We start from the raw sequence: 25,584 nt of genomic DNA, 5'->3' as shown, positions 1-25,584 counted from the left end.
ATTTAATTTTCAAATTAACAATTGTAACGGTCATTTCAATTGAATTATCCATTCATTTCGGCGTCGTCATCGTCATCAACAACTTCATTGTTGGATTCGAGATAATCTTCCACAACATCTTCCCACTCATCATCGTCTTCATCGATCAAATCACTTCCAGGATTTTGCACGCCAGATTGTGACAATTTTTGTTTGACCAAATTCAATTCGTCTTTCACTTCTTTCAAAAACATGCCATCTTCTTGAATTTGTTTTCCAATTTTTAAGGCCTTTTCGAGATATTTGATTGCAACGTCACTTTGTCCTAACGAATCATAACAAATTCCCAGAAGGTACCACAAGTCAACAACTTGGTCGAATTGGTCCTTCAATTGTTCCAAAATTGTTTTTGCCTCTTGGTGCATTTGTAATTCAATGAGATTCTTTGCCGTCGAGAGTTTAAAATCATAGCCCATGACCAAATCGTTGAATGAGGAATCTGTTGACTCTTTCAGTCTGTTTCCTTCATCGATCACTTTTTGAGCAACAACTTGCATGAATTGCTTTCCTTCTTCTGGTTTACATTGACACATTCTTAAATGAGCTAAGGTTTGCAACAAACCAACATCCCAGTTTTGAATGGGTACATTTTGATAAAATTCTTGTGCCATTCCTACACATTTTTCACACTCCTGTTCTGCATTGGGTTCAAAACATAAATCTGTCATGTATAATTCACATACTGAGCAAAGACCTTGCACATACAACTGTTTAATTTCCTCAATATTTCCTGAATTAGATTTCAATGATTCTTGCATGACTGTGAGTCCTTGAGAAAAATATTGAGCACTTTCGTTAGCTTCCGAAACTTGTCCCAAATACATGAGTGATGGGTAATGCTTTGGATTTACTGTATTACAATAATAGTAATCGGTATTAATTAATTTTAACACAAGGTCAGGTTCAGTTCATGAATGATTTGATTTCGTTGTTGTAATTGTTGTCATTGAATCATCAATGATTGAATAAATTTGAAGCGATTGTTGATTATCAGTCGAATTTGATAGGGAATAATATTTTAAGCGTCATTATCATCACCTTGACAATTTAAATTTCTCTCTCACAAACCTACCTTGAACAGCCTGTTGTAAGAAATGTTTTGCGTTCAAAGAATCTCCATTCTGTAAATACACCTCCCCCATCAAGAAAAGCAAATCAACCACTCTCGGACTTGACGAGTATTGTTTTATCGTCTTGTTCAATAACTTGATGCAATCATCAAACATAAATTGTTCTTTCCACATCATGATTTTCTCAACCACAGCATCTATCGTGTTTGGTCCCGATGATGATGCCGACGATGATGAAGCCTTGTTGTTGCCATTTCTTGATGAGCTGCTTCCTGCTCGAAAGTTTGAAGTATGTTTACGACGTTGTGAATGTCCTGGCATTTTTTTCTTGCTAATTTTGAAATTCAACAATACATTTGAATGACTCAAATATAATAATATTTAATATTATATTTATAATTTTTAAATTAATAGGATCAAGGAATAAGTTGCTATGGATTAGTTTCGATGATGGGAGAGACCAAAGCCATTAAATACATAACCTCTATCTCGGTGTTGTCCATCCAGTAAACGAATGCCACAATTGTTGGGATTCATTTCCTTGTCAAACCATTCAGGACTAAGGTCAAGCCACTAATATTTTGAATGAACCATGATGAATAACTTCATGTCAAGAACAATGTATCATAAACATACCACTAAACAATTATGAATTCAATGGTTGTTTGTGTTAATCCTTTGACATTATCTCAGTATTACTTACTCTGTGTGAAAGAACGAACAGTTACACCATGTGATACTATTACAATATCATTGATGCATTCTTTTTCGCTGTCTTCAATAAATTTATCAAACAGCAATTGTACTCGTTTCGAAACATCAACTTCATGTTATATTAAGCCGTCACAATAATATGTGATTACCAAATATTTGTTACTTACATCTGGATTCTCCAAGAGGAGGACGAGCATAAAAACGACCTGTTGCACAAATATGCTTTTCAAAATGTCTGAATTCTTGAGGGAAACGATTGGCCAACTCTTCCAAAGGTACTCCTTCGAATAGGCCAAATTGCTGCTCCACAAGTAAAATGCTCTCCCTAATCACGTTAATTTCATGTCGATACGAGTGGTTACCACGTATTACGTCGCAATTTTTAAAATACGCCACGTCACCTACCTTTGGTCTTGAATGACGTTGGATGCTTCCTTCATGATATATTCAGCTGTCATTCTAGCTCTGTTATATGTGGAATTCCATAATCTTACTCTTAACGGATATGTCACAACTTTTCCATGATTGTTTCCATTGTGAGAAGCATGTTGAACGTCTTCCTCAGTATCACTATCGTTATCAAATTTAAATTCGGTTGTTTCGTTTGAAATGTGTTTCACAGTGTTGGAAAACTTTTTGTTTGAAATGTCAATATAATTTAAATTATGCTTATCGATTTGTTCTTTCAGTCTACGATTCATTTCTTCGTAGAATCTCCGAATATATACACCTGCTGCTTTTGCTTGTTCTTCTCCAATTTTGCTTAATGGTATTGAATGATCGGGTTTCTCTTGTAAAATGGTTTTTTGTACATTGGTGATACATTGACCATGTCGAACCTGGTTGAGGAAGGGTTATTTACATCATTCGAATGGTGTTTCCATAGTCGAATATTTGAATTTGACAATTAATTGCATTCATGTACATGGTCCATAATGCACACTTACAAGTAAAATTCTGATGTGATGACCCTTTTTGTTTAAATTCAAAACATTCAGCTTGATTTCTTTTGGTTCAATTTCTTTACAAATTAATGGTTTTGCCTCTACTGCTGCCGCAACACTTGTTGCTGAATAATTTACATTGTTCAACGTTTGTTGATCAACCATGTTGTCACTCGCATCTCGTTGAGATGATGGTGGCACTTGTACCTCTCCCTGTGAGTCTATTTGATGGTTTTCCGAAAATATTGAAGACCCTGAGGATAATGATGAGGACATAGCAGATTTTAGTTCCGTATCTCTATTATTAATATCACAAGCATCAAACAGGTCTTTCAACACAGGAAAAGCAGGTGATTGAGTAATATCATGTTCAAAATGATCAGGCGGAAGAGTTAAATTAGTTGGGAATAAACGTGAAGAATGATGCTGCGAGGAGTAATTGTTCAACGCCGTTTCATACAATCTCTTCTTTGGAGTTGAATCTGAATAATGATTTTGACTCGAATTGTTGCTTGTAAAATGATGAATCATTTGTTGTTGAGAGAAGGATGGAATTTGTGCAGCAGGAGAGGGCATTAACAGTTGATCGGATTCTGCATCATGATTGGAACCGCTTGTTATAATTTTCATTGTAGAATTGGTATGAGAGGAGGAACATGCTTCAGTGTCCTCTTCCGATGAGTTAGTGAGATGGTTGGGCATCGTTTTCAATAATTTTCTTGGAGGTGAAGAGGATGATGAATTCATTTTTTTTTATTTTTTCAGCCATCTTTGAAATCTCAACATTTCCCAACGCATTCAAGAAGTTCATCTGCTGTTGTACTGCAGGTGCATCATCCATTCTCAAATGGATGGTAAATATTCTTGTAGAATTTCTGAGAATACCTGCTCTTGAGGTTTCACAATAAAAAGGTTTTCTATTATCAGAATAATGTATATTTACATGCTCTATTACTTGTTCAATTTTCCCATCTTGGACAAGTTGTGAATTTGATTCTGCAATTGCTGTTGATTGAACTGCAATCGATTCACATAGGAAAAAACTCCAATCGATAAGCCGAGTCCAGAAAGTGTGGTGATGGGATGTGACCTCGAATGGTACAGGATTGGTTTGCAAACTCCATAATATGTCCAACTCAAAACATACTCAATCGCATTACAGGTTGTTTGATGAATTTGTTTGAGTGTTTTCTTTGTGAAATATTTGCACTTGTCAAGGAATGATAGTGAGGCGTTCCATGATTTCTTGCGAGGAGTGAACAATGATGGAGGTTTTGTTCGTTCCGTGTGAACATGAGGTACTTGAATCATGTCTGCCAATGATTTGAGTCCTGAAGCAAATAATAGACTCGAGCTTAATGAACATGCAATTAATTTCACAACCGGGTCTAGAGATGATTTGATGGAAAGAGCTTCCACGTTTGGAGACCAAAAATCATAACAAAGTCTGAATCCAAAATAAAAGCAAATGGATGAAATTAATAAACTATATCCCATACGATAGATCCAGTTTGCAAAGGACCTCGAGGTAATTCGTTCAATAATTAAAGAGATGCCCTTCAAGGCGCAGAGAGATGCAGCCAATGCACTCAATGAATCCTTATAGGTCGGTAAATTATCAAGAAAAGTTTTGAAAACAACTCCCTTGTCCACATTAAATTGGATCAACGAAGTCAAGTCCGTTCTGTAAATTGAAACATCATGCTTGGTAATACTTATTCCTGAAAAAAACAATGTCAATGCACCAATAAGTGATGTCGAAGACTCCAGTACTCCTTTAAAGCCCTCAACATCGAAAACATGTCCAAATAATGACACTCCACTGCTAATAGATAAAAGACCAAGTGAATTGATTGCTGTGGAAAGCAGCTCAGAAAAAACGTTACTATCTTGAATGCTATGAATAGGCAGTGATGGATATGAAAATTCAACAGCTTTGACACCATAGTATACAAGTCCTGTACTTATTAGAAATGATCCAAAATGTGTCGAGACAATATACTGGATCACACTTTGTGCCGTCCTCTCATTCATACCTGAATGTTTTTGAATGGACTCAATTCCAAAGAGTGTCACAAATGAGGATATCACTGTTTGAAAAGTGTTGGCAATGAGAGGATGATCATCACAAAACGGCTTGCTCAATACTGGAATGAGCTCATAAAAACGATTGGTTTCCATAGTTAAAAAACCAAATCCAGAAATAATTCCTAAAACTCCCAAAATCAATAAACAATAGTAATAGAGCTTGGAAAGAATATTTGAAAGGGCAGGATCGTTTAAATAATATCCAATACTTCTCAATCCAAGAATGAGTAAACTTGAAATGGGAATTAATTTTGCTCCGTTCTGCAAAAATATTTCAATAATGTGAGGATTACTAATCTCAATCTTGTTCATTAACAAAAAAGCACTAGTAAAGTAAAAGCATGCCTTAATGAGCTCCAAGTTATGAGCGAGTCCAAAGTTGCTAATTTCCACTTTCCACAGTTGCTTCTTGTGCAAAGCAATGTCGTCAATGAGTAACAACAAGACACAAAGTGCAGCATGACCTTTTACAAGTGACGAAATGGTTTCTAACTCTGTCAATGTACCAATATCAAAATTAACATTTCGCAACGATATATACAAATCCTCAATTAATAAATAAATAGTGGCTCCACCTAATGGAAATGCTGTATAAATGGCAGCATTGGATGTTAAATGGTAGAGTGCGCTCTGTGACAAGTTATATTTTTCAAAGATGGAAAATAATCCAATACTGGAAATAATTCCTGCAAATGCAGTAAGAATTTTGTGATCTCCAATGAACGTTCCTTTTCGCGTGCTGGCAAGGAATATTTCAATAAGCTGGTTTAATGTGGAATGACCATTGATTGTTAAATATTTTCGATCGACATCTATGGTGAGCGAAGATGCCGAACTTTGCACAGCCTTTCCTTTCAAAAGTTGCTGTAATGTGGTCTTATTAGGTACAGTATTTGGGTTGTCATTATTATTATGGAACAGTTCATCATGAGAAGGATTATTTACAATGATCGTATGATCATTAATATTTTCGGAATTCATGATTGATGCTTCTTGGTGACGTTGAGTTAGAAGAAAATTATTGAAAGTGTCTTGTCTTGTAAAATTGATATTTTCCTCCAATGTTTGTAAAGAATCATCATCTTTGGGTTCTTGTGAAGGAGGTGTGATAATGTCCGACACAAAAGAAGACGAATTGTAATGATGATGATTCGGATCGGAATGGGATGAAGGGTCATTCTTTATAGCTTGATGATGAGGTTGAAACATTTCATCATTAAATTCAACCTTGTGTTGTTGCTGTTGTTGGTTCACCATTGGAATGTCCTTCAAAGTTTGAAATGATGTTGAATTTGATTGAAAGGGCTGTTGTTCATTGTTATCATTTGCTTTCATTTTTTCATTGATTTGAATCATTCAATCATTTTCGATTTGCTGTGTTGATTGGATCTCACCATAGAGAGGATTTATTTTCTAACAAATACATTACTATTCATTCCTGGTCTTGGTCTCTACGAGCAATTGTTCAAACCAATGAAAAGAAATTCAAAAATTTGAATGAACAAAAAAATTTCACCACACTTCTCTCCATCAGCCATGCCAGCATCAACGACCGCATCATCAACACCCTCTCTCAAAGACAAACTCCGTGATTTGAAACAAAAACAACAAACACTCAATGTACAAGAACAAGAATATAAAGACAAGAAGGAACAAGAAGAAGTGGAGGAAATTAAAAAGGATGTCATGATGGCTTTTGATGATTCATCCGATGAGGAAGAAGAGGAATTGGAAGAAGAAGTGGTGCAAGATAGTACCAAAACAGAAGAAGAAGATACCATCGAGGAAGACAGAGTTCCTCACTTCCAAGCCAAGAAAGAAGAAGCAGTGAATAGAATTGCAACGATATTTGAAAACTTGAAACAAAGTCGTCTTTCATCTTCCGATTCCAATAAGCAATCATCAACTTCTAGCAGCAATGATATTGTTGATTTTTCAAATACCAATAGAACTTTTGTGATTAAGAGACTTCCTCATGGTTTTTATGAAGAGGAAATTACAAAATTCTTCTCCCAGGTCGGAACCGTTCTCAATGTCAGAATTCCAAAAAGTAAGAAAACAGGTCATCCTCTTTTTAAAGCCTACGTTCAAATGGAAGATCCAGAAATTGCTCAAATGATTGTTGAAACTTTTGATTATTATTTACTAAATGATCGAGTGATTCGTGTCTCCATGTTGGATGGTGATAATCCAGTGGCAAGACAAAAACAAATTTTCAAATTTAAAAAGGAGGATAGCACTAGTGAATTATTGGCTCACGGAGAAGCTGCCAAGTTGAAGAAGCAACAAAAATTGTTCAGTGGATTTGCTCGAAATGATGCTTCCAAGATTGTAAAGAAATCAAAGAAGAATAAGAAGGATTATTTGAGGAAAATACGAAACAAATTGCAAAAGAAGATTAATGAGAGTGTTTCATCGAAATAATAAATAGATATATAATTATTTTAAGATTGAGGTTTGGAGCTATTATGTTGCAAGAATGAGTGCGTGTTTCTGTACAGAGTCATGGTTTTGTGACAAGCCAAATGTGACAAGATCACCCAAAACGAGGTCAATATTGATGGATCACCTTAAACACACATGGTGGTTTGAGGCCTCTCGGAACGGAGGCTTCTCTAATTGCGAAATATGTGACGTCAAATGGTCACTACACATGGTCATCTTTTCTGTCCCATAAATCCTTTCCTGCACTGTTAGGAGAAATATTGCTGCTCTCGGATGATGATACTATTGTTGATGGATGCTGTTGTTGTTCTTGTTCGTCATGCACTTGTGGTTGAATTGATACCGTTTGCAAGGTGAGAGGAATGTTCGATGAGGCCTCCAAATCTTCCTCCGCTCCCAACTGATCATAATTATCGGAAGCAACAAATTCTTTCTGTCGTTGAGTTTCCAATCGTTGAACTTCTTCGTTCAACAAATAATTAGTGTCCTCTGTGACTTGTTTTGTTTTGAGAATTTCTTGAGCCTTCAACTCCAAACTCCTAATTCTTGCTTCGTATTCTTCCATTTTAGCTTTAATTTCTTGTTTCTTAGCAGCCATTGTTTCTTCCAAGAATTTCCGAGATACTTCATATTTCTTTTCATATTCCTCATCCTTTTTACCCTTTTGTAAATAATTTTCATAATCCTCTTGTAATTCACGTTCCGTATCAATTTGTAATAAAATCATTTCTTGTTCTCGTTGTTTGATGGACTCCAAATGTAGTTTCATATTTTTAATAGTTTCGGTTAATGTTTCATAGGTTTCTTCTTGAACATGAATTTGATCCTCCGTTAATTGTAACATTCTTCTTTTCTTTCGGAGATCTTTTTCAACATTTCCTGATGATGAGGTGTGATGGGCAGCACCCGAACCGAACAAACGATACAAAAAATTCATTTTTTTTTGTTTTTTTAAATTGAACGGAATTGGAATGAACTTGGCATCATGAATGAATTGCATTCCTTTACATGTCCCTTCATACAGCAATTAGGGATGATGTATCAAGTGTTTAAATTAATTAATTTTTGAAATATTGACATCTTGATGACAGCAACCAAAAAAAATATTCATCGAGTCACAGGAGCCATCATCCATTTTGCATAAACTCGTTACGACACACTCCTAACTCAAACACATGACAACCCGATTGATGACACGCGCATGAAAATTTCCATTCAACAATTATTCTTAGAATTATTAATTTTTTAATTTGTAAAATAATTTCAAAATTCCCTTCAAACACACACAAATGACTTTCCAAATTCCATTCCCTAATTTCCTCAAAAAACAACAATATTTATTTTCGCTGGGTCTCCTATCGATCACGCTTTCTGTAATTTTATACATTTCTTATCAACGTGGAATTCGAAAAATTTCACACGAAACATTGAACCATTTAATACAACGACGACATGAAATACTTCTTGAACACAGAATGGAACAACAATACAATGATCAGTCACCGTCGATGCATTTGCCATCGACCACTACAGATACATCATCATCGCCGTCGACTCGAAAAAACAAAGGAATTGTGTATCCCATTACTTTTATTAATCAACATTTGGAAAATGCATTGACATCGAATGTGTTACGATCGAATTGTCAAGTCTATTTGGCCTCATATTATAGTTTTAATGAAATTGGAAAAGTCATGCCAACTTATATTGGACAGGAACGAGTGAATATTTATGGTAGGTGATTGTAAAATTATTTTAACAACCTATGACATGTGTCTGATGGACCATTGAATGTGAAATCTAACGATGCGAAAATATATTACAAAAAAATTCATGACATTTTTGAAATTATTTAGGTCATTGGAAAAAGTACATCATTCTTCAAAAGTTTCTAAATAGTCAAGCAAGTTCTTACATTGATGAAGAAGATTATATTTTTTTCAGTGATGGATTAGACGTCATGTTCTATGACCATTTACAAAATGCCATTGAAATTTATTGGAAATATTTGAAAGATGAAGGCATTGATGTCGAACGAGATCGAGAGCTCAATTGGCCACTTTTATTTAATGCAGAAAAGAATCGAGCACCGTCTCCTAAATTATTCATTCCTCTCATTAAGGTACGTGCAAGCATCATTTGGTAATAATTATTATTATTGATACAACTGTACTATTTAAAAAAATTTATATGAATACTCTGGTCATTATACACGAAACACGAACCATTCCATTAAATTCACACAACAGAATATGAATGTCCAAACAGTCGTAACAAAATATGTCCGTAAAGAAAACTATCCAGTACGACCCTATTGCAATGCTCAATCCACTTTCAAATTTCTCAACTCGGGCATGTACATGGCAAGAAAACGCGATGTCAAGGCCTATCTTCAAAAAGCATTTGAAAATACCATTGATCCAAATAATATCCATAACGATGATCAAGCCATGACTCAATACATGTATGTGACTCAACAACTGTATCCAGTCATTGGAGATTGTAATGCTACTCTTGCCATTCCAACCATCATGTCATGTGAAAGTATTAAGGTTGACATGAAACAATCAAAATGTGAAATTTCCAATGGATTCAAAGAAGAGTCTAAAAACGATGACCAATCTTTCACGACAACCAATGGCTCAGAACGACGAGAACGACCTGTGGCCATTCACAGTATTGGAAAACAATGTCCAGAATTTTGTCCCTGTTTGCAAGCCATAATTCAATCTGGACGTTTACAAGAAAATTTGGAACGAGAAATGAAAAAGCACAAAATGAAGGACATGTATCAACTCGAAGAGAAATTTGGAGTCATTGTCTACAATAGCGATCATGATAGTGTGAGAATTCAACCCATTTTAGATTTTTGTGGAAGTAAGACGTTGTTTGATCCTCCCTCTTCACAGTGTGTCTATAAAACTTATTGATTTTTGGGTGATCCATTACTACAATTCGAAACCCATGCGCGATAACGGCTAGAGATTTAAAAAAATTTAAAAAAAAATTAAAACAACCAAAACGGTTGAGATGGATCTTCAAACACTTTGTTCGCACTTGGTGATGGTTGGGATGAATTTTCCTTTACCACCTCTACCACCACCTCCTCCATCAGGATTTGAAAATGAGAGTTGTTTGAGCCATTTCCAAATGATCGAACAACAATTGGAGTACATGACTCAACTGAAACAGCACAATTTACAATTATTGGCACAAACTACGAATATTCAAATTCTTCCTCAAATAATGATACCATTACTTCAAGAGGTTCAAACGGAGGCTCAATTTGATCCTAATGATCTTGTCTTTAATGATGAAGCGGATGATGATCATGCAATATATATCCGCATGTTACAAAAGTACTCAGATGTTACTGAAAAAATGATCTATCTTCAACGTCACCTTAAACACTATTTGGAATACGGACAACCTTTGATCAAGACTTTGATTGTTCAAGAAAACAATCTCAACACCAATTCTTTACAACGCAGAAAAAGAATTGTGGTAGAGTCATTTCAACAATTGGTCAACGAAGCCAGGTCAACATTTCGAATTAATGAAAATACGGCTCTCACCTTCACGGATGGTGATAATTGTGAAATCCATGAAGGAAATTTTGCGTCACTTGCTTTCGAAGAGAAAATATTTGTTACTGTGAATCATGGATCCCAGTTGTGTAATTAATTTTATAAACCAGCAGGTAAATTTTGAGATAGAGAAACAGATGTAAAGCAAAGTGGCGCAGGGGGAGCGCGGTGGGCTCATAACCCACAGGTCCTAGGATCGAAACCTAGCTTTGCTATCTCCTTTTACCTAGGATGGCCAAAGGGTTGACTGTTTGGTCTTGAATCTGTTGTGCTTTATTGTTGTTTTTTACTTTGTCTACATGAATTTTTTTTCAAAAAGGATGACGAATTCGTCGTTATTAACATCGAGACTCATTTCAATGCATTGCTTTCAAGCTAAAGTCAGCTGCATACAAGTTGTTGAGAGTATTTCTCCACAATATGAACCACTTAGAGGAATGTCTTGGGTGTTATCGAATTACCAAAACGATTTCGAACGATTCGAGATACAAAAAATATCCTCCACTTACTCAGACCTACCCTTTCATGAATACCAATAGTAGCAAACAAGTGGATCCACTTGTAGAATCAATGAATGGTTCTCAACAAGTGGCAACTAATTCCATAGAAGAAATCAATAATAGCAACAGTACAACGAGCAGTAGTAGTAGTGGAATTACGAAAAGGTACACTCCGATGGCGTCATTGTCGTCCTCGAATACAAGAGGATCTTCATCACCCATTGTATCGGGACTTGAACCACATGAAACGGAGGATGAGACACTCGAGTCGGATCATGTTCCTATCCTTCATTCTACAACAATATCATCAAGTGTTGCTTCTACAACAATTGGCTCCTCACCACATACGGAAACAAGACGCATTCTATTGTTTCAATTGAGCTCTCTGATAGGAACTCTTATTTTCTTTGTAATTTATGAAATTTTGTTTTTGACGATTTTTGAAAAATCAACATTTGATGACTCGGTCAAATCGAGTCTATGTTGGTTACTGTCCTATGCTCTTTCAATTTGGAGTCAATATGAATTGCATTGTAGAATTGTTTTTGGGAAACGAACAAATAGCTCAGAATATTGGCAAACTCTATCACGGACGTACATCATTTATGGAATTTCAATGTTTGCTTCTACAGTGCTGAATTATCTTTTGGTGGCACAATTAGCACTCGATCATAATTTGGTATGGTTTGTGACATTGATTGCAGTGGGTGTGCTCAATTATTTCTCAGTCTCTAGGTTTGCCTTTGGAAATGAATTGAATTTGAATGGTTTGGGAGCAGCTAGTGCTGGCACAACATCCTCTAATAACGTCTAGTATTATTAAAAACAGAGGTCTTGTGCAGAATAGAGTTGTTAAATTGGAACGAGAAAAATCTATGCCATTAATTGGGCTGGAACTGGAATTGAACAATTCTCATTTCGCTTGCCTTTGATGTTTTTGGCCAACGAGCGCAAAATATCAGATCGAAGAGGAACATGTTTCTGGAGCATTATTTGTGCTTACTCAATCATGTTTTCACTTCTTTCGATTTCACAAGGAAATCGTTCCATATCAAGTGTTTACCTCGTTTTCGAGTGGTTGTTTCCATTTAGAAAGAAGCAAAAAGTAGTCGTTTGCGGCAACCACTCACAGGAGTGCGAAGGCCTTCGGTCATGATTCACAAAGATTCGTCAAAATATTCACAACGACGAACGAAAACAAACAGCCACATTCATTAGTCCTTCACAAACGGCATCTTTCACAATCAAGCTTGAGAGAATTGATCTTGTTGTGTGATATTGACATTCGGAAGAACATTTTCAATATCATCCCGTTCATTCCTGCATGGAGAGACAATAAGTTGAGATAGTTCATCATCATCATCCTTTTTCTCTCAATATCATCACCTTGCTGAAGTTTTGAAACCCTCATCACCAGCTCCAATACTCGACCATCGCCATCCTCTCTCATCTTTGTGTTCCTCCCGACACAATATCACAACACCATCACGGTTTTTGAGCAAATCCTAAAGAAGGATAAACACATATTTCTAGTGCCTTCCTTTTTCCGCTTGTTATTTCAATTATATATTTTCTTACATTGATTATTGAAGAAAGTAGAAACACTACTCTCACAGTTTACTAGCCTCTCTCCCTCCATATACATCACCATGCCTGGAGGAATTCATTTTCTATTTGGCCTCATTCTCTTTTACATTCTCCAATGGATAGCCTATTTCCTGCGGAAACAACAACAACAAACCAAGTCATCAACATCTTCACGAAAACATCAAGACACCAATCATGATAATTGCACATTATCAACCCCTCATCATTCTACTATGGATACTAAAATTCAACTTTATGGCATGAAGCCTCATCCATCATCTTCCTTGTCGCCGTCTTCCGATTTGAAAATCAATGAAGATCATCATTCACAAACAACAACAATAACACCTCTAGCACCACTTCTTCATCGAATCTACCACCGAAGGATTGATCGAGAATGGTTTCAATTTGGTATTATTGTAGGCTCAGTCATGCCCGATGTGGATTTGTGTCTTGCCATTGTTTCCATTGTGTTTTGTTACCTCTTTCTAGGCTATGATGGTGAGGATAATAGACAAGTGGCTGAAGCCGTGCATCGGACGGCCACTCATTCTCTCATCCTTTGTGTTCCTTTACTGATTCTATTCATTTATATGTATAATAAGAGAGATTATCACATTCTCAACAAGAAGAAACAATCACCACTCAATTTATCCACAAAAAACCATTCGACGAGTATTAGTAGTGGCAGTAACAATACTAGTAGCATGATGACCGCTCATCTTCGAGTCACGGACACATCTGGCCATAATTCCGAAATTATGAATCATCATCAACAACATCAGCTGAATGAAGAGGGAGCTGCTCAAAGTTTGACAACGACCACTACTACTACCAATGACAACATTTCAACAACATCTGCAGAAACGACCAATGATGAAGACATGATTCAGGAAAGTACTCTCATATCGTCACGAGTGTTGAGTGATGAACATCCTCACTTGCACGAACACTCGCCGAGTATTGATGATGATGCTCCAAGTGGTTTAAAGGCAGCTGCTCCTCTCAATAACTTTTCAACAACATCTCAGGTAGGAGCAACAAGCGAGCACGTGACTCACTCACACATTACCAATCATCATCATCATGGCCATAAATCTCAGCCTTACAGCAAATTACCACTGTGGGGAAAATTTATGAGAGATTTCAAATGGTTGAATTTACCTTTTGCAATTGGATTCCTCGTTGGAGCTATCTTCCACATTTTCTTAGATGTGATTTACATGAAAGGTGTCAAATTATTTTGGCCAATTTATGGTGAGGAAATTTTCTGTGAAATTCCATGGCTCTACTTGTATGACAATTTCAAATATTCTCCAATGGTTCAAAAAGTGATTATGACTTGTGATCATACCAGTGAGATTTTATTTTATATTGCCATATTATATTATAGAAGAAAAATAGGAAAAGTGGGTTTATCCTTGAATGAGAATCATGAAATTGAGGAAGAAGCAAAACCTGCTCATCCAAATCAACACCACTCACTCTTTCATCACAAACGAAATGGCCATGTCGTTGTTTTTCAAAAACATAGAACCTTTATTAATTTATTGAAACACTTGAAAAATTTACCACATTCCTACACTGAATTTATAAGAGAACTTTGGAATGCATCTGAAGATGATTGGGACACAATTTTCAAATATTTCTGTGGGGTGCAAATATTTGCTGTTTGGTTTACATTTTCATTGATGTACTTTTTCTTTCCAGAGATGGGCTTTGTGCAATTTGTGATTTTCATCTACTTTCCAGGAACTGTTTGTGTTTTGATTTCGCTTTTAGCACCTTTTTGTTTCAGAGAGACGTTAAGTCGTTGGGATTGGTCTCATTTAATTCATGGAACACCAAAACATGTCGACCCTCTCTCTGCTCACCTCTATCATCAAGGGTCAATCGCAGGTGTGGTGCAGTAAAAGAATCACAAACGTTTACAAAATTGTCTTGCTAAAATTACAAGAAAAAAATTCAGAGATATCAAGTTGGAAGCCTTTGTTTTTTGGTTGACAAGAAATAATATTTGCATCATTCGATATTAGATTATTAGGATTGTTGATTACTTTTTCAAATATATTTGGATTCTGTTGTGAGTGTCGCATTGTCAAGACATTCCGAATTTACATTTTCCTATTATTTCAAAACCTATCTTGTCATCATGAATCTTGGCTGGAAATACTCATTAATTTCTAAAGATATTGAAAACGAACCAACATTCATGAAACCCATTCAAATGATTGAAAAGATTCAAAAGGACTACAAGACAAAGAATTTGATTCGTTCCATTCGACTCCAATCAGCACCCACCAACAAAGTGGCTCGGAAACAAACACCCGTTTCCGAATACAGAGAAAATGTGTTCAAAGTGGCTAAAACCCTTCTCTCCTATACTCCCATGTTTTCTACCTTTGTTGAATGTTCCAATTCATCAAAAACATCCATTCCTTCTTCATCACAAAATAATATTCAAGCCATGCAACATGTGTTGGCATTGTTGATGATTGTTAGAAAATTAGTCTCGTTAGAATTTAATCCACCACTCAATGACGTTGTAAATTGTGACTTGGTTCCATTTCTGTTCAAAATTTTACATTTTGGAATAGTTCAAGAATATCGAAGACTCTACGATCCAACAAGTTCATTCTCTTCTGTATTGGTAACGCTTTGGAGAGAATTAATTTTTGAAGCGTCATGGATTCTGACCAATGTTGCGTCAGGTGCACCTGCTCATACACAAACCGTGGTTGGAAATACTGAGCCAAGCATCACCTCAATGTCATCCATTCAGACCTTACTCATGCTGCTTCATATTGACTCTCAAGAAATTAAGCAACAAACATTGTGGAGTTTGGCCAACATTACTGGAGACAATGCAACATATAGAGATGCTGTCATTTATGCAATCATTCCAAGTTCATTGGAAGGTGCCAAATATCTGTACCGATCACTCAATACTGAAAATATTGAATTTTCACAGTCACCATGCCCAATTACGTCAGCCATTGACATTATTAACAACATTTATGTGGAAACCAAGAAATCACTTTCAATGAGTAGAATTATTGCTTGGACTTTTTCAAATTGCTTTCGTGGAAAACCAGTCAATGTTGATATCAAAAATGCTGCCACAGTAGCAACGGTTCTGCAAGAAATGGTACAAACGTCGACCGATTTTGACGTCTTATCTGACGCATTATGGGGCATTGCATATGGAACTGATACACCGGACATGAATCTCATCAATCTCTTCCTCAACGATACACTCATACCATTACTCGTTCGAAATATTTCCACTCAAACCCATCAATCCATTTTATTACCATCTCTACGAGTGATTGGAAATTTCATCAGACTCGACGATAGCACCATCACACAACGAATTTTGGATACTGAGGGATTTATGAATGGTTTGAAACTGTGTGCCCTATCTGGCATCTTTTCTGTGAAAAAAGAATCTCTGTACATTTTGAGTAATATTGCAGCTGGAACTTCAGAACAAGTCAAGACCCTCCTTGATCATCATGTCCTTACCGACGTCATTTCAGTCGTTTTCAGAACGAGTGATGCTTTGTTTGTGGGTCGAGAAATTTATTCCTTAAAGAAGGAAGCCACTTGGGTTGTGAGCAACATGACTGTATATACTGAACATTTAGCATCCATATTTGAGACTGGCATGCTACTCGAATTTTTGTTACAACTTTATTGTGACCCAACGACTGAAGTTTTATTGAAACGTGAGGCATTGAATCCAATATTTTCCATCATTAACCATTTGGAACCTTTGACTCTCAGAGAATCTGCTAGACAACGAGTTATCGAGTTTGCAAAACAAACAGAAACACCTGGTGCCTTAGTTGAGGTGATCGAATTGTGTTGTTGGCGAGAGAAATCACAAGAAGATACTTCACAGAGTAGCAAGAACAACAACAGTAAGGTCGAACAAGCCGGGGATACAGATGGTGGTGTAAATGAACAGCCCACCAATTAATTAATTACTTCCATTGTAATTGCTCATTGACGCTCGAGATGTGACGGTACACTTCTCTTTCCAAAAACACTCATATCTGCAAATATTCTTGTTTAAGTAGTTCCTTTCAGCTCACTTCTTCACATTTGGAATTATGACATGTTTTAGCAACACGAGAAACAAACCTAGTTCAGAATGTGTGTCCTTCAGCACAAAATTTTTTTTTGGAACAAGTAAAAATTAAGGTCGACAAGTGACAAGCCACCAACCAAACGCTCACTAATTTTGAGGAAATTCTTTATGAAAAAAGAGATTGGCCCAATGACCTCACCTGCTAGCTCCTCTTCTACATTTATTTGTGATGGTGGCCAAAACCCTCTCAATACCTTCATAACCACCCGAAAATGTATTCCCCTGACCGAATACAATCGACTCATTCGAAGCTTGCAAACGAATACTTACATTTCAAGCATTTCAATACTTGGAGTGACGAGGATTGTAGTGTTTGTTCTCCTTGTCCTATGCCTCATCAGCTTTATTGTGTTCCGCCGTTCAAAGTATTTAATGTACAATCGGTTGGGGTGTGCTTTTGGATTTGTATTGTTTCTCTTATTGGCAGCCATGAACGGACTGCTGTTGGTAGATTTAATTCCGAGTAGAATTATTGATTTTTCACCTGTCTCTAATTCCACTTCAAATTCAACAACGATTGGAAATAGTACAACGAAGAGTTTACATTACGTGACGTCACAGTATGACAATGATTGGAATTCTCCATTCACACATTCTCAACAAACTCAACAACAACTCAATTCTTACTTTTCAAACCATCTTTATAACATTCTGGATCAACATGTTGTGAATGGCTTATTATCACAACTAGCCACCAACACCTCAACAAAAACAAATACCACAACAACCGATTATTCCAAAGTGAATTTGAGAACCATTCCATTAGTGAAAAGAACTGCAGCCATGTGGAAAGCTCAACCCAATGAGCTTCTCTCAGAGTCTATTTGCTTTATACACTTGGGAACGACCTCCTTGTTGCATTGGCTCATGATCTTTTGCTTACCCGTATTTGGGTTCATGAATTTCATCATTCGTTCGTATCTTGAAAGAAAGAAATTGAGACTTGTGAAATATATTGAAAAGGAAAATCAAAAGGTTCATCAAAATTTCTTGTCACGCCTTCCCTTAGATTCTACAGATCGATCCAATCCAAGTATGTCTGGAGCGTATGGTGGTATTCGTCCTCATCATCAAATTTCAGATTTACAATCATTTATTGCAAGTAGTAGTGTGGCAAGTAGTGACACTTCTGGACCTCTGTATAGAAATGCAAGTCATCGTCAGCATGCAAACAATCATACCATGACAGGAACCACTTCACATCTTCCACAAACAGGTTCGAGATTATTTGGTGATTCATTTGCATCTGGAATTTCCTCTTCCAATGCAAGTCATTATAACCCAAACGTTTCACAACAGCACCACCACCACCATGGTCAACACCGTTTCCAAGTGCCGAGAGATTCGACTGTTTCAAGAAATAGTATTTTAGATACGTATTCGGAATCAGCTCAAAATTCTGATTCAGATAATCTCTCAAGTTTTGGAACTAGTTTTTTGAGACAACCACAACCTTCGACCTCGACTGCAGTGGATCATCGAGGAGGAGTCGATAAAGATGTAGCTCATAGAAGGAATCCTCACCGTTACAAAGATTTGACGTATCATTCTAATACGTCTCAACCATTGGAACGAGGTTCTCAAACATTTTCTGACAACATGTCAGGAGCTGCTGAGGAAGAAGATTTGACCAGTTCAAGTGTCATTTATAATGGGAATTTATCTCAAACGGTGTTGGGATTGACCAAGGCGAATAAGACCACTCATGACAGTGACTCACTTTCGAATACTGTTTCAAATTCCAATAACAAGACCACCACCAAATTTACAGCTTCCATGTCAAATGCCAGTGTTACTCATACCAATGAGCAACAATTAATCTCCAAATTTGAGAAGAGAAAGACCGTTCTCTTATTGAATTTTATTATCAGACATCCAGTTCTCTTTCAATTTCTCTTTTCTGGACTCACCACCTCAGCATGGCTTGGTATTAGTGGTGTCATTCTCGCAATTACTCTTCAAGTCCAACAAGTGACCAGTTGTGACTCGATCTGGTTCATTACTCAACGAGTTTGGTATGGAGCCATCTTGGTGATTGGAGCTCTGACCTTATTGCTATTAACACTCTTGGACATGATCATCAATGAAAGACATTCCAGTTTGAAACATTCAGAACATGGAGGAAAAAAGAAATCTGAAACTACTTTATCCAAAAAACGACTTTCCAGATTCGTTCGATTTTTCATGAATTATTGGTGGTATCATGATTTACAATTTTGTCGAAGAGAGGCCTTGTTGTATAGTTCCATGTTCATTATTGCATGTATTGGAATTGCAGTGACTGATGTGTTGGTGTTCACATTGAGAGCAGAAGATTTAGTGATGAAAATTTGTATTTTGAAGATTGTCATGTCTGTCTTGTTTGAATTGCCATTTGTGCTCATTTCACCAGTCATGACCAGTTGTTTCACAATGAAGAGACAATTTCACATTTCACGACTTCAAAGTCATTACATTAAGAATCATGATGAATATGTGAAAAAGAGTGTAAGACAGGACCAAATTAATGATAACTTGTCGTTTGCTCCTTCGTCATCGTCATTGAATGGTGCAGCGAATCGAGATGCATTGATTGAACAAATGTATGACTTTTCAGTGTATCATCCAACAGAGACCATCTTACGACAAGTATTGAAACACTCTAAATTGAATCGAATGTTTCAAGAATTTTTACAAAGGGAATGGTCGATTGGAAATTTACTCTTTTACAAGTGTGTCAATGAATATTTGAGTTTGAAAGAAATGGAAAAGACTCAACAAGCTCAACAAAAATTGTATCACATTTATTACAATTTCATTCAACCACGAGGTTTGAGAATGAAGAAGATTTCGCAAACCAACCAACAACAGCAAACCTCTTCAGAAATGTCACACAATGACTCACAGATAGAACCTCCTTTGAATTCAAGTGCATCCTCTTCGTTATTGAACATTTCTGAATGGTTGAGTCCAGAATTGAAATCTCGTTTCACACAATTAATGAATCAAATTGAAAAATCTGAAACCATTTCCAATCAACAATCGGCAGAGATTGGAAAAATCATGTTAGAATTGAGAGATGAAGTGTTATTCAATTTACTAGATGCCTATACTCGATTTTATTTGGAATGCAAAGAATTTAGACAAATTTATGTGGAACCCAATCTGAAAAGCTTGTCTACCTTATCCAAGAAGAAATAATGAAGATAGTAATAACTCTTTGAGTTATTGTAGTAGATCTATGTGTGTATAAAAACAGTGTACTCATCATTCAAATTGTTGTTGAGACCTCAACATGGTCATTTTCTTGTTTTTGTGTGAAGACGCACACAGACAGATCATTGTGAAATAGTGAATGATTTCACCATTGTCTGTCAAATGTACTCTTTTTGAAGGGGATGGCAAAAACCACCACTACGAATGCTGCAAAACAAAATATACTAAATAAACATGCAAATACAATTCCTGTAATTATGACGGCCCTATACGCAAGTTGTGAAGTTGTACTAATTCGAAAACTCATATAATCTGTTAAAGTAGTGATCATGATGTAAATTTCTCGAGTTTGAAACGAGTCATAATTATTCACAGACACTGTGGATGCAGTGGTGGCATTCAATCTTTGGAGCACTCCAAAATGAGTCAATGTTGGAAGCTGATCGAATTGAACCAGACACAAACCCTCTCCTGCAACACTATAAATGGAAATGGTCGCTAGAGTCAATGGAGGTAATAGGAGCTTGTAATACTTGCTCCCTGTATTGGAATAAACATATTCGGCTGAATCAAGTGTGAGGTTATCAATGATGAGGTCATTCGAAATTAATGGCTCTACCTTTAAATGTATGTTGTGGTTATCATTAGTTGATTCTGTTTCACCCAACTGCCTTGTCGGTACATGGTCACTTGCATGTAGGTATCTTGGTGTTGTCAATGAAAGGAGTACAACAACCAAAAGGACAAGTGAGAAATGCTCAAATATTCTGTTGTGAGATTGAGTTTGGACCATACTGTAGCAACAGGGAGATAAAAGTCAAGTTTTTTTTTTGAAATCGAGGCGAATTCAACTCATCATCATTTCCAGGTCAAGAAGGAGAATTTATCTCAATTTTGATTGTAGTATGATACCATCTCATCGGACGATACAAGCTTACAATGGTCAATTTTCACTTTTGGAAATGAAACTCATACTATCCTCACGACTCATGTTATTTCCTCGCAATTGTAATGTCCTCAACTTGTTCAAATTGATAATATTATTGGCGATAGCATGGACTCCTTCATCATCAATATTATTGTGTTCCAAATCTAATAACGTTAAATTGTTCAAAGTTCTACTCATGAAAATCGATTTCACTCCTTCAGAGCCAATATTGTTATAACCTAAATGCAATGATGTGAGATGTTGTAAATGTTCGCTATTGGAAATGAATGTGGTACCTGTGTAGCCAATATGATTATCACGTAAATTCAGTAACTGTAAACGTGTAAAATTGTTATTGGCGATCGAGTGAGCGCCTTTGTGGCCAATGTTGTTATAGCTCAAATCCAATGAGGTTAAATTCTTCAAGTATTCACTGGTGGAAATAGATGTGACATCTTCATAACCTATATTATTGTCAGCTAATGCTAATGAAGTCAAATTTTTCAGATTTTCGCTTGCGGCGATAGATTTAATGCCTTCAGAGCCAATATTGTTGTTACTCAACTCTAAAGAAATTAAATTCTTCAGATTCTTGCTGGTGGAAATGAATATCGCCCCTTCAGATCCAATATTGTTATCAAACAAATCCAATAAAGTCAAATTCGTTAAATTTTCACAGTCTGCCATAGTTTTAACACCGTTCGAGCCAATACTGCTTCTTTGTAAATTCAGGGAAGTTAAATTTTTTAAATTGCTACTATTGGCGATGAGTTGGACACCATCAGAGCCAATATTGTTAATACCTAAATCTAAAGACGTTAAATTTTTCATATATACACTAGAAGAGATGAGTTTGATTCCTTCATGACCAATACTAGTCCTCCGCAAGTTAAGCAAAGTCAAATTCTTTAAATTATTGCTATTGGCGATGAATTGTGCACCTTGGTCTTCAATTGGGTTATGACTTAAATTTAACGCCTTTAAGTTATTCAAAGTTTCACTATTCGCAATAAATTCAACTTCTTTAAACCCAATTCCATTTTCACTCAAATCCAGTGAAGTTAATTTCTTCAAATTTTCACTATTGGATATCAATCTCACCCCTTCTTCACCAATGCTGGTAAAACCTAAATTCAGTAATGTCAATCGCTTCAAATATTCGCTATTCACAATACATGCGACCTCTGTAGAATCAATCTCTAACCCAAACAAATTCAATGATGTCAAGTTTTGAAGGGTTGAACTCGTGGCAATACATTTTACAAATGTTGATGATCCATTGACATGGCGTGAGATTGTATGATCGAATGACGACAAGGTCAAAGGAATTTGTTCCGATACTTCTCTCCATTGCTTTGAAATTTTCATACAAATTTTGATGATGAACACGGAATCAAGAAATTGAACAATTTCCAAAATAATATCATCACAAAACGGTCCGTTCATGTTCAAAACATCGTACTGAATTTCATTGTTGGTTGGTGTTAATTTGTTTGTAATCATAATTGTCGATGAAAACGATGAGAAGGATAATTTTCTCTTTTTGGGTTTGACATAGTGGCTCAGGTGTCGTGTGGGCATTTTCTTTGATCAAGAAGCACCGAAATTTCGACAACATTCATGTTTTACTTCTTGTGTTGTTTTTCAATGGAGAGCAAGGCGCTTGCATGATCATTCTTTGCCATTTGATTTTGGAACTCTTGCAATAATTGGCGACGTTGATCCTCAATTATTCGATGAGTTTTCTTCTCTGATGCATCCAGCTGCTGAAGAATTTTCTTCTCTGATTGATCCAGTCGTTTTTGAAATTGCTCCATCAAGTGCTCAACCAATCCTGCCCAATGTTGTTCTCTCGTTTTTTGGTCTTGCTCTCTCATCTCACGGAAGCGTTGGTCCATCTTCTCTTCCATTTGTTGTTGCCATTTCGAATTTTGTTGTTGTTGAGCCTCAAACATAAGACGAATGTTCTTCTCTGATTCTTCCACCTGCCGTTGATATTGCTCTCTGATACCTTTCTCTTCCTCCAACAATACCTTAATCTGTTGATGTAAAGTCATTTTTCCATCTGAATCGGAATCGGAAATGGTGTCCTTAATTGCTTCCTTGATGGTGCTTTCTGGAGAAGGAAATTCTTCTTGGCTTGGAGCTTGAGTGATTAACTCATCGTAATAACTTGGATAGGAATAACTTGACAAAATTTCTGTGTCTTCAACATTCCTTGTCTTGTCTTTTTCATTCTTATTTTCCTTAGTTAATACTTCTCCTCCACAGTTACCGACATCAGAAGGAGATGGTCTTTGTTCTTCTTTTTGGATATGTATTTCTAACTCATTACTGGTTGGATCAACAAACTTCTTTTCGGCCTCTTTTAATTCCGAAGGAGGTTCCTCAACCTTTACAGATCCACTTCTCTCGAGCTCAGTTTCAGACGCGCACAATACGGTTGCTTCCTGTTTACCATTGTTCTTATTCTTGTTCTTGTTCTTTTTCTTCTTTCTTTTAGACTTTCCTGTTTTGTTTCCTTGAACATCCTCATGACCAATGTTTCCCACAACTTCTGAGAACATTGCAGAATAGATTTCCTCGATTACAGCTTGCTGAACTGTTTCCGAAAGTAAGAAAAAGAACATTGGGGTAGATCCTTGCATTTTCGACACTCTCTCTTGGCACAGAGCAATGAGCCTCTCTTTTCTTTCCAATATGAATGCCTCTCCATCGGCATTGCGTAAGGTAAGAACACAATAACACAAAAGACGGACCAGTACTTGTTCCTTCCTATCTGTGGTACACAATTCTGTAAGGAGCTTCATAAATTCGGGATACTTGTTCCTTAAATAATCTCGATCATGATGGGCTTCCAGCACTGTGATTGTGGATGGGACTGTAACCAAGGTGGAAAGCACCAACGCTAATACTTCAAAAGCTTTGGATGAATGACCACATGGAATAATTTTCTTTACGAGGATCAGAAGGACTGTGGTGTCTGTTCTCTTAAACTCTTCTATCTTCATTTTCTAACCCTAGTGTGGAGATATTTTTTTTAAGGGTTTTTTTTCAAACTCTTTCATAACTTGTTCCTTTTCTTGTTCCTTATCTGGTAGACTGTTTCTTACCTATTTACTCCCCTCATTGTTGGCTATAAAGAAGAATTTCGTTATCAGAACAATTGAAACAAACGATGAAAACTATCGGTTTTCTTACAAAAAAAAATGTCATCACCCAGAAACGATTTAATCCCTCTCGAACTTTTTACAGTCGACTCCTTTACTAAATCTCCATTCCGAGGTAATCCAGCAGCTGTGTGTTTTTTAACGGATGAAAATCTTGTTGCTCAACTCGATGAGAGATTTCCTTCCGATCTCGACAAGGAAAATCTCTATAAATTAATTGCAAGAGAAATGAATTTATCTGAGACTTGTTTTTTGAGAAGAAGTCTCTCATCATCATTGAATGATCAGGATGGACGATTTCAACTCCGATGGTTTACTCCGACAGTTGAAGTCAATTTATGTGGTCATGCCACTTTGGCAGCTGCTCATTTGATTTTCTCAAAATTCAATGAGAATTCTCCAAAAAGACTCGTGTTTGAAACTCGAAGTGGAGAATTGAGTGTTGAAAAAGATGAAAATGACTCTGAGTTGTTGAAATTGAATTTTCCTGCAGGAGATCCTCAGCGTGTTCAATTTCCAACAAGTGTCATGTTGAACTTATTGAAACATTTGAATTTATTGTCAACCAATGATCATGACATGAATACTGCTGAAGAGAAAATTGCTTCGATTGTGAAAGAGACTATTTTGTGTCGTAAAACCAAGAAATTATTACTGGTTGTGAAAGATTTGAGACAAGTCTTGCAAGTAGAGCCCAATGAATCTGCCTTGTTAGCTATGAATTTTGAATCAGAAGATTTACAGAATCATGTCAAGGGCGTAGCAGTGAACATGCCAGTGAATGAGATGGATGAAGAGAGTAAAATGGAGTTGAAGAAACTTGTTGGAAATGATGTTGAGGTGGATAAGATTGATTTTGTCACAAGATATTTCTCACCTTGGTAAGTGGATTGTTGTGTTACACGAGTTGGATTTTTATTTACACACGTGTGTATTGGACAGGAATGGAATTAAGGAAGATCCTGTAAATGGAAGCTCACAAACATCGTTGTGTCCTTATTATTCCAACAAGTTAGGAAAACAAAAATTAGTTTGTTTCCAAGCATCAAAGAGAAGTGGTATTCTCTTTGCGGAACCAATTTCAGGAGGAAGAGTGTCTATCGGAGGTTATGCTAAAACCATGATGACTGCAAAAATGTTTATTTAATGTATCTTGAATATGGA

The 25,584-nt window shown here is 36.4% G+C and overlaps 14 protein-coding genes across 14 annotated transcripts; 8 read left to right on the top strand and 6 right to left on the bottom strand.

Annotated features, from left to right (window-relative positions):
* Positions 1 to 44: 44 nt before the first annotated feature.
* Positions 45 to 1,430, bottom strand: C9374_009473 (uncharacterized protein; the record flags this gene model as incomplete). The annotated part of the gene is made up of 2 exons (XM_044699664.1): positions 45 to 889; positions 1,112 to 1,430. 2 exons carry the CDS (start codon positions 1,428 to 1,430, stop codon positions 45 to 47), a joined length of 1,164 nt encoding a protein of 387 aa, XP_044554790.1.
* Positions 1,431 to 1,547: 117 nt separating this feature from the next.
* On the bottom strand, positions 1,548 to 3,514 carry C9374_009472 (uncharacterized protein; the record flags this gene model as incomplete). The annotated part of the gene is made up of 5 exons (XM_044699663.1): positions 1,548 to 1,682; positions 1,832 to 1,932; positions 1,991 to 2,148; positions 2,229 to 2,662; positions 2,771 to 3,514. 5 exons carry the CDS (start codon positions 3,512 to 3,514, stop codon positions 1,548 to 1,550), a joined length of 1,572 nt encoding a protein of 523 aa, XP_044554789.1.
* Positions 3,515 to 3,718: 204 nt separating this feature from the next.
* C9374_009471 (uncharacterized protein) lies at positions 3,719 to 6,190 on the bottom strand (the record flags this gene model as incomplete). The annotated part of the gene is made up of 1 exon (XM_044699662.1): positions 3,719 to 6,190. The coding sequence occupies one exon, from the start codon at positions 6,188 to 6,190 to the stop codon at positions 3,719 to 3,721; it is 2,472 nt and encodes an 823-aa protein (XP_044554788.1).
* Positions 6,191 to 6,391: 201 nt separating this feature from the next.
* Positions 6,392 to 7,279, top strand: C9374_009470 (uncharacterized protein; the record flags this gene model as incomplete). The annotated part of the gene is made up of 1 exon (XM_044699661.1): positions 6,392 to 7,279. The coding sequence occupies one exon, from the start codon at positions 6,392 to 6,394 to the stop codon at positions 7,277 to 7,279; it is 888 nt and encodes a 295-aa protein (XP_044554787.1).
* A 223-nt stretch (positions 7,280 to 7,502) lies between these two features.
* C9374_009469 (uncharacterized protein) lies at positions 7,503 to 8,237 on the bottom strand (the record flags this gene model as incomplete). Its single annotated transcript, XM_044699659.1, has 1 exon — positions 7,503 to 8,237. The coding sequence occupies one exon, from the start codon at positions 8,235 to 8,237 to the stop codon at positions 7,503 to 7,505; it is 735 nt and encodes a 244-aa protein (XP_044554786.1).
* Positions 8,238 to 8,589: 352 nt separating this feature from the next.
* Positions 8,590 to 10,230, top strand: C9374_009468 (uncharacterized protein; the record flags this gene model as incomplete). Its single annotated transcript, XM_044699658.1, has 3 exons — positions 8,590 to 9,034; positions 9,157 to 9,422; positions 9,550 to 10,230. 3 exons carry the CDS (start codon positions 8,590 to 8,592, stop codon positions 10,228 to 10,230), a joined length of 1,392 nt encoding a protein of 463 aa, XP_044554785.1.
* Positions 10,231 to 10,363: 133 nt separating this feature from the next.
* On the top strand, positions 10,364 to 10,984 carry C9374_009467 (uncharacterized protein; the record flags this gene model as incomplete). Its single annotated transcript, XM_044699657.1, has 1 exon — positions 10,364 to 10,984. The coding sequence occupies one exon, from the start codon at positions 10,364 to 10,366 to the stop codon at positions 10,982 to 10,984; it is 621 nt and encodes a 206-aa protein (XP_044554784.1).
* Positions 10,985 to 11,307: 323 nt separating this feature from the next.
* On the top strand, positions 11,308 to 12,201 carry C9374_009466 (uncharacterized protein; the record flags this gene model as incomplete). Its single annotated transcript, XM_044699656.1, has 1 exon — positions 11,308 to 12,201. One exon carries the CDS (start codon positions 11,308 to 11,310, stop codon positions 12,199 to 12,201), a length of 894 nt encoding a protein of 297 aa, XP_044554783.1.
* Positions 12,202 to 13,036: 835 nt separating this feature from the next.
* Positions 13,037 to 14,887, top strand: C9374_009465 (uncharacterized protein; the record flags this gene model as incomplete). The annotated part of the gene is made up of 1 exon (XM_044699655.1): positions 13,037 to 14,887. The coding sequence occupies one exon, from the start codon at positions 13,037 to 13,039 to the stop codon at positions 14,885 to 14,887; it is 1,851 nt and encodes a 616-aa protein (XP_044554782.1).
* A 239-nt stretch (positions 14,888 to 15,126) lies between these two features.
* C9374_009464 (uncharacterized protein) lies at positions 15,127 to 16,956 on the top strand (the record flags this gene model as incomplete). Its single annotated transcript, XM_044699654.1, has 1 exon — positions 15,127 to 16,956. One exon carries the CDS (start codon positions 15,127 to 15,129, stop codon positions 16,954 to 16,956), a length of 1,830 nt encoding a protein of 609 aa, XP_044554781.1.
* A 300-nt stretch (positions 16,957 to 17,256) lies between these two features.
* On the top strand, positions 17,257 to 20,307 carry C9374_009463 (uncharacterized protein; the record flags this gene model as incomplete). Its single annotated transcript, XM_044699653.1, has 1 exon — positions 17,257 to 20,307. The coding sequence occupies one exon, from the start codon at positions 17,257 to 17,259 to the stop codon at positions 20,305 to 20,307; it is 3,051 nt and encodes a 1,016-aa protein (XP_044554780.1).
* Positions 20,308 to 21,265: 958 nt separating this feature from the next.
* Positions 21,266 to 22,831, bottom strand: C9374_009462 (uncharacterized protein; the record flags this gene model as incomplete). The annotated part of the gene is made up of 1 exon (XM_044699652.1): positions 21,266 to 22,831. The coding sequence occupies one exon, from the start codon at positions 22,829 to 22,831 to the stop codon at positions 21,266 to 21,268; it is 1,566 nt and encodes a 521-aa protein (XP_044554779.1).
* A 44-nt stretch (positions 22,832 to 22,875) lies between these two features.
* C9374_009461 (uncharacterized protein) lies at positions 22,876 to 24,261 on the bottom strand (the record flags this gene model as incomplete). Its single annotated transcript, XM_044699651.1, has 1 exon — positions 22,876 to 24,261. The coding sequence occupies one exon, from the start codon at positions 24,259 to 24,261 to the stop codon at positions 22,876 to 22,878; it is 1,386 nt and encodes a 461-aa protein (XP_044554778.1).
* Positions 24,262 to 24,459: 198 nt separating this feature from the next.
* C9374_009460 (uncharacterized protein) lies at positions 24,460 to 25,567 on the top strand (the record flags this gene model as incomplete). Its single annotated transcript, XM_044699650.1, has 2 exons — positions 24,460 to 25,301; positions 25,363 to 25,567. The coding sequence occupies 2 exons, from the start codon at positions 24,460 to 24,462 to the stop codon at positions 25,565 to 25,567; spliced, it is 1,047 nt and encodes a 348-aa protein (XP_044554777.1).
* Positions 25,568 to 25,584: the final 17 nt, after the last annotated feature.

The sequence above is a fragment of the Naegleria lovaniensis genome (genome assembly GCF_003324165.1).
Source record: "Naegleria lovaniensis strain ATCC 30569 chromosome Unknown tig003, whole genome shotgun sequence".
NCBI classification, from domain to species: Eukaryota; Heterolobosea; class Eutetramitea; order Acrasida; family Naegleriidae; genus Naegleria; species Naegleria lovaniensis.
The sequence above is the reverse complement of the archived record's forward strand: the minus strand, read 5'-3'. Positions and strand labels throughout refer to the sequence as shown.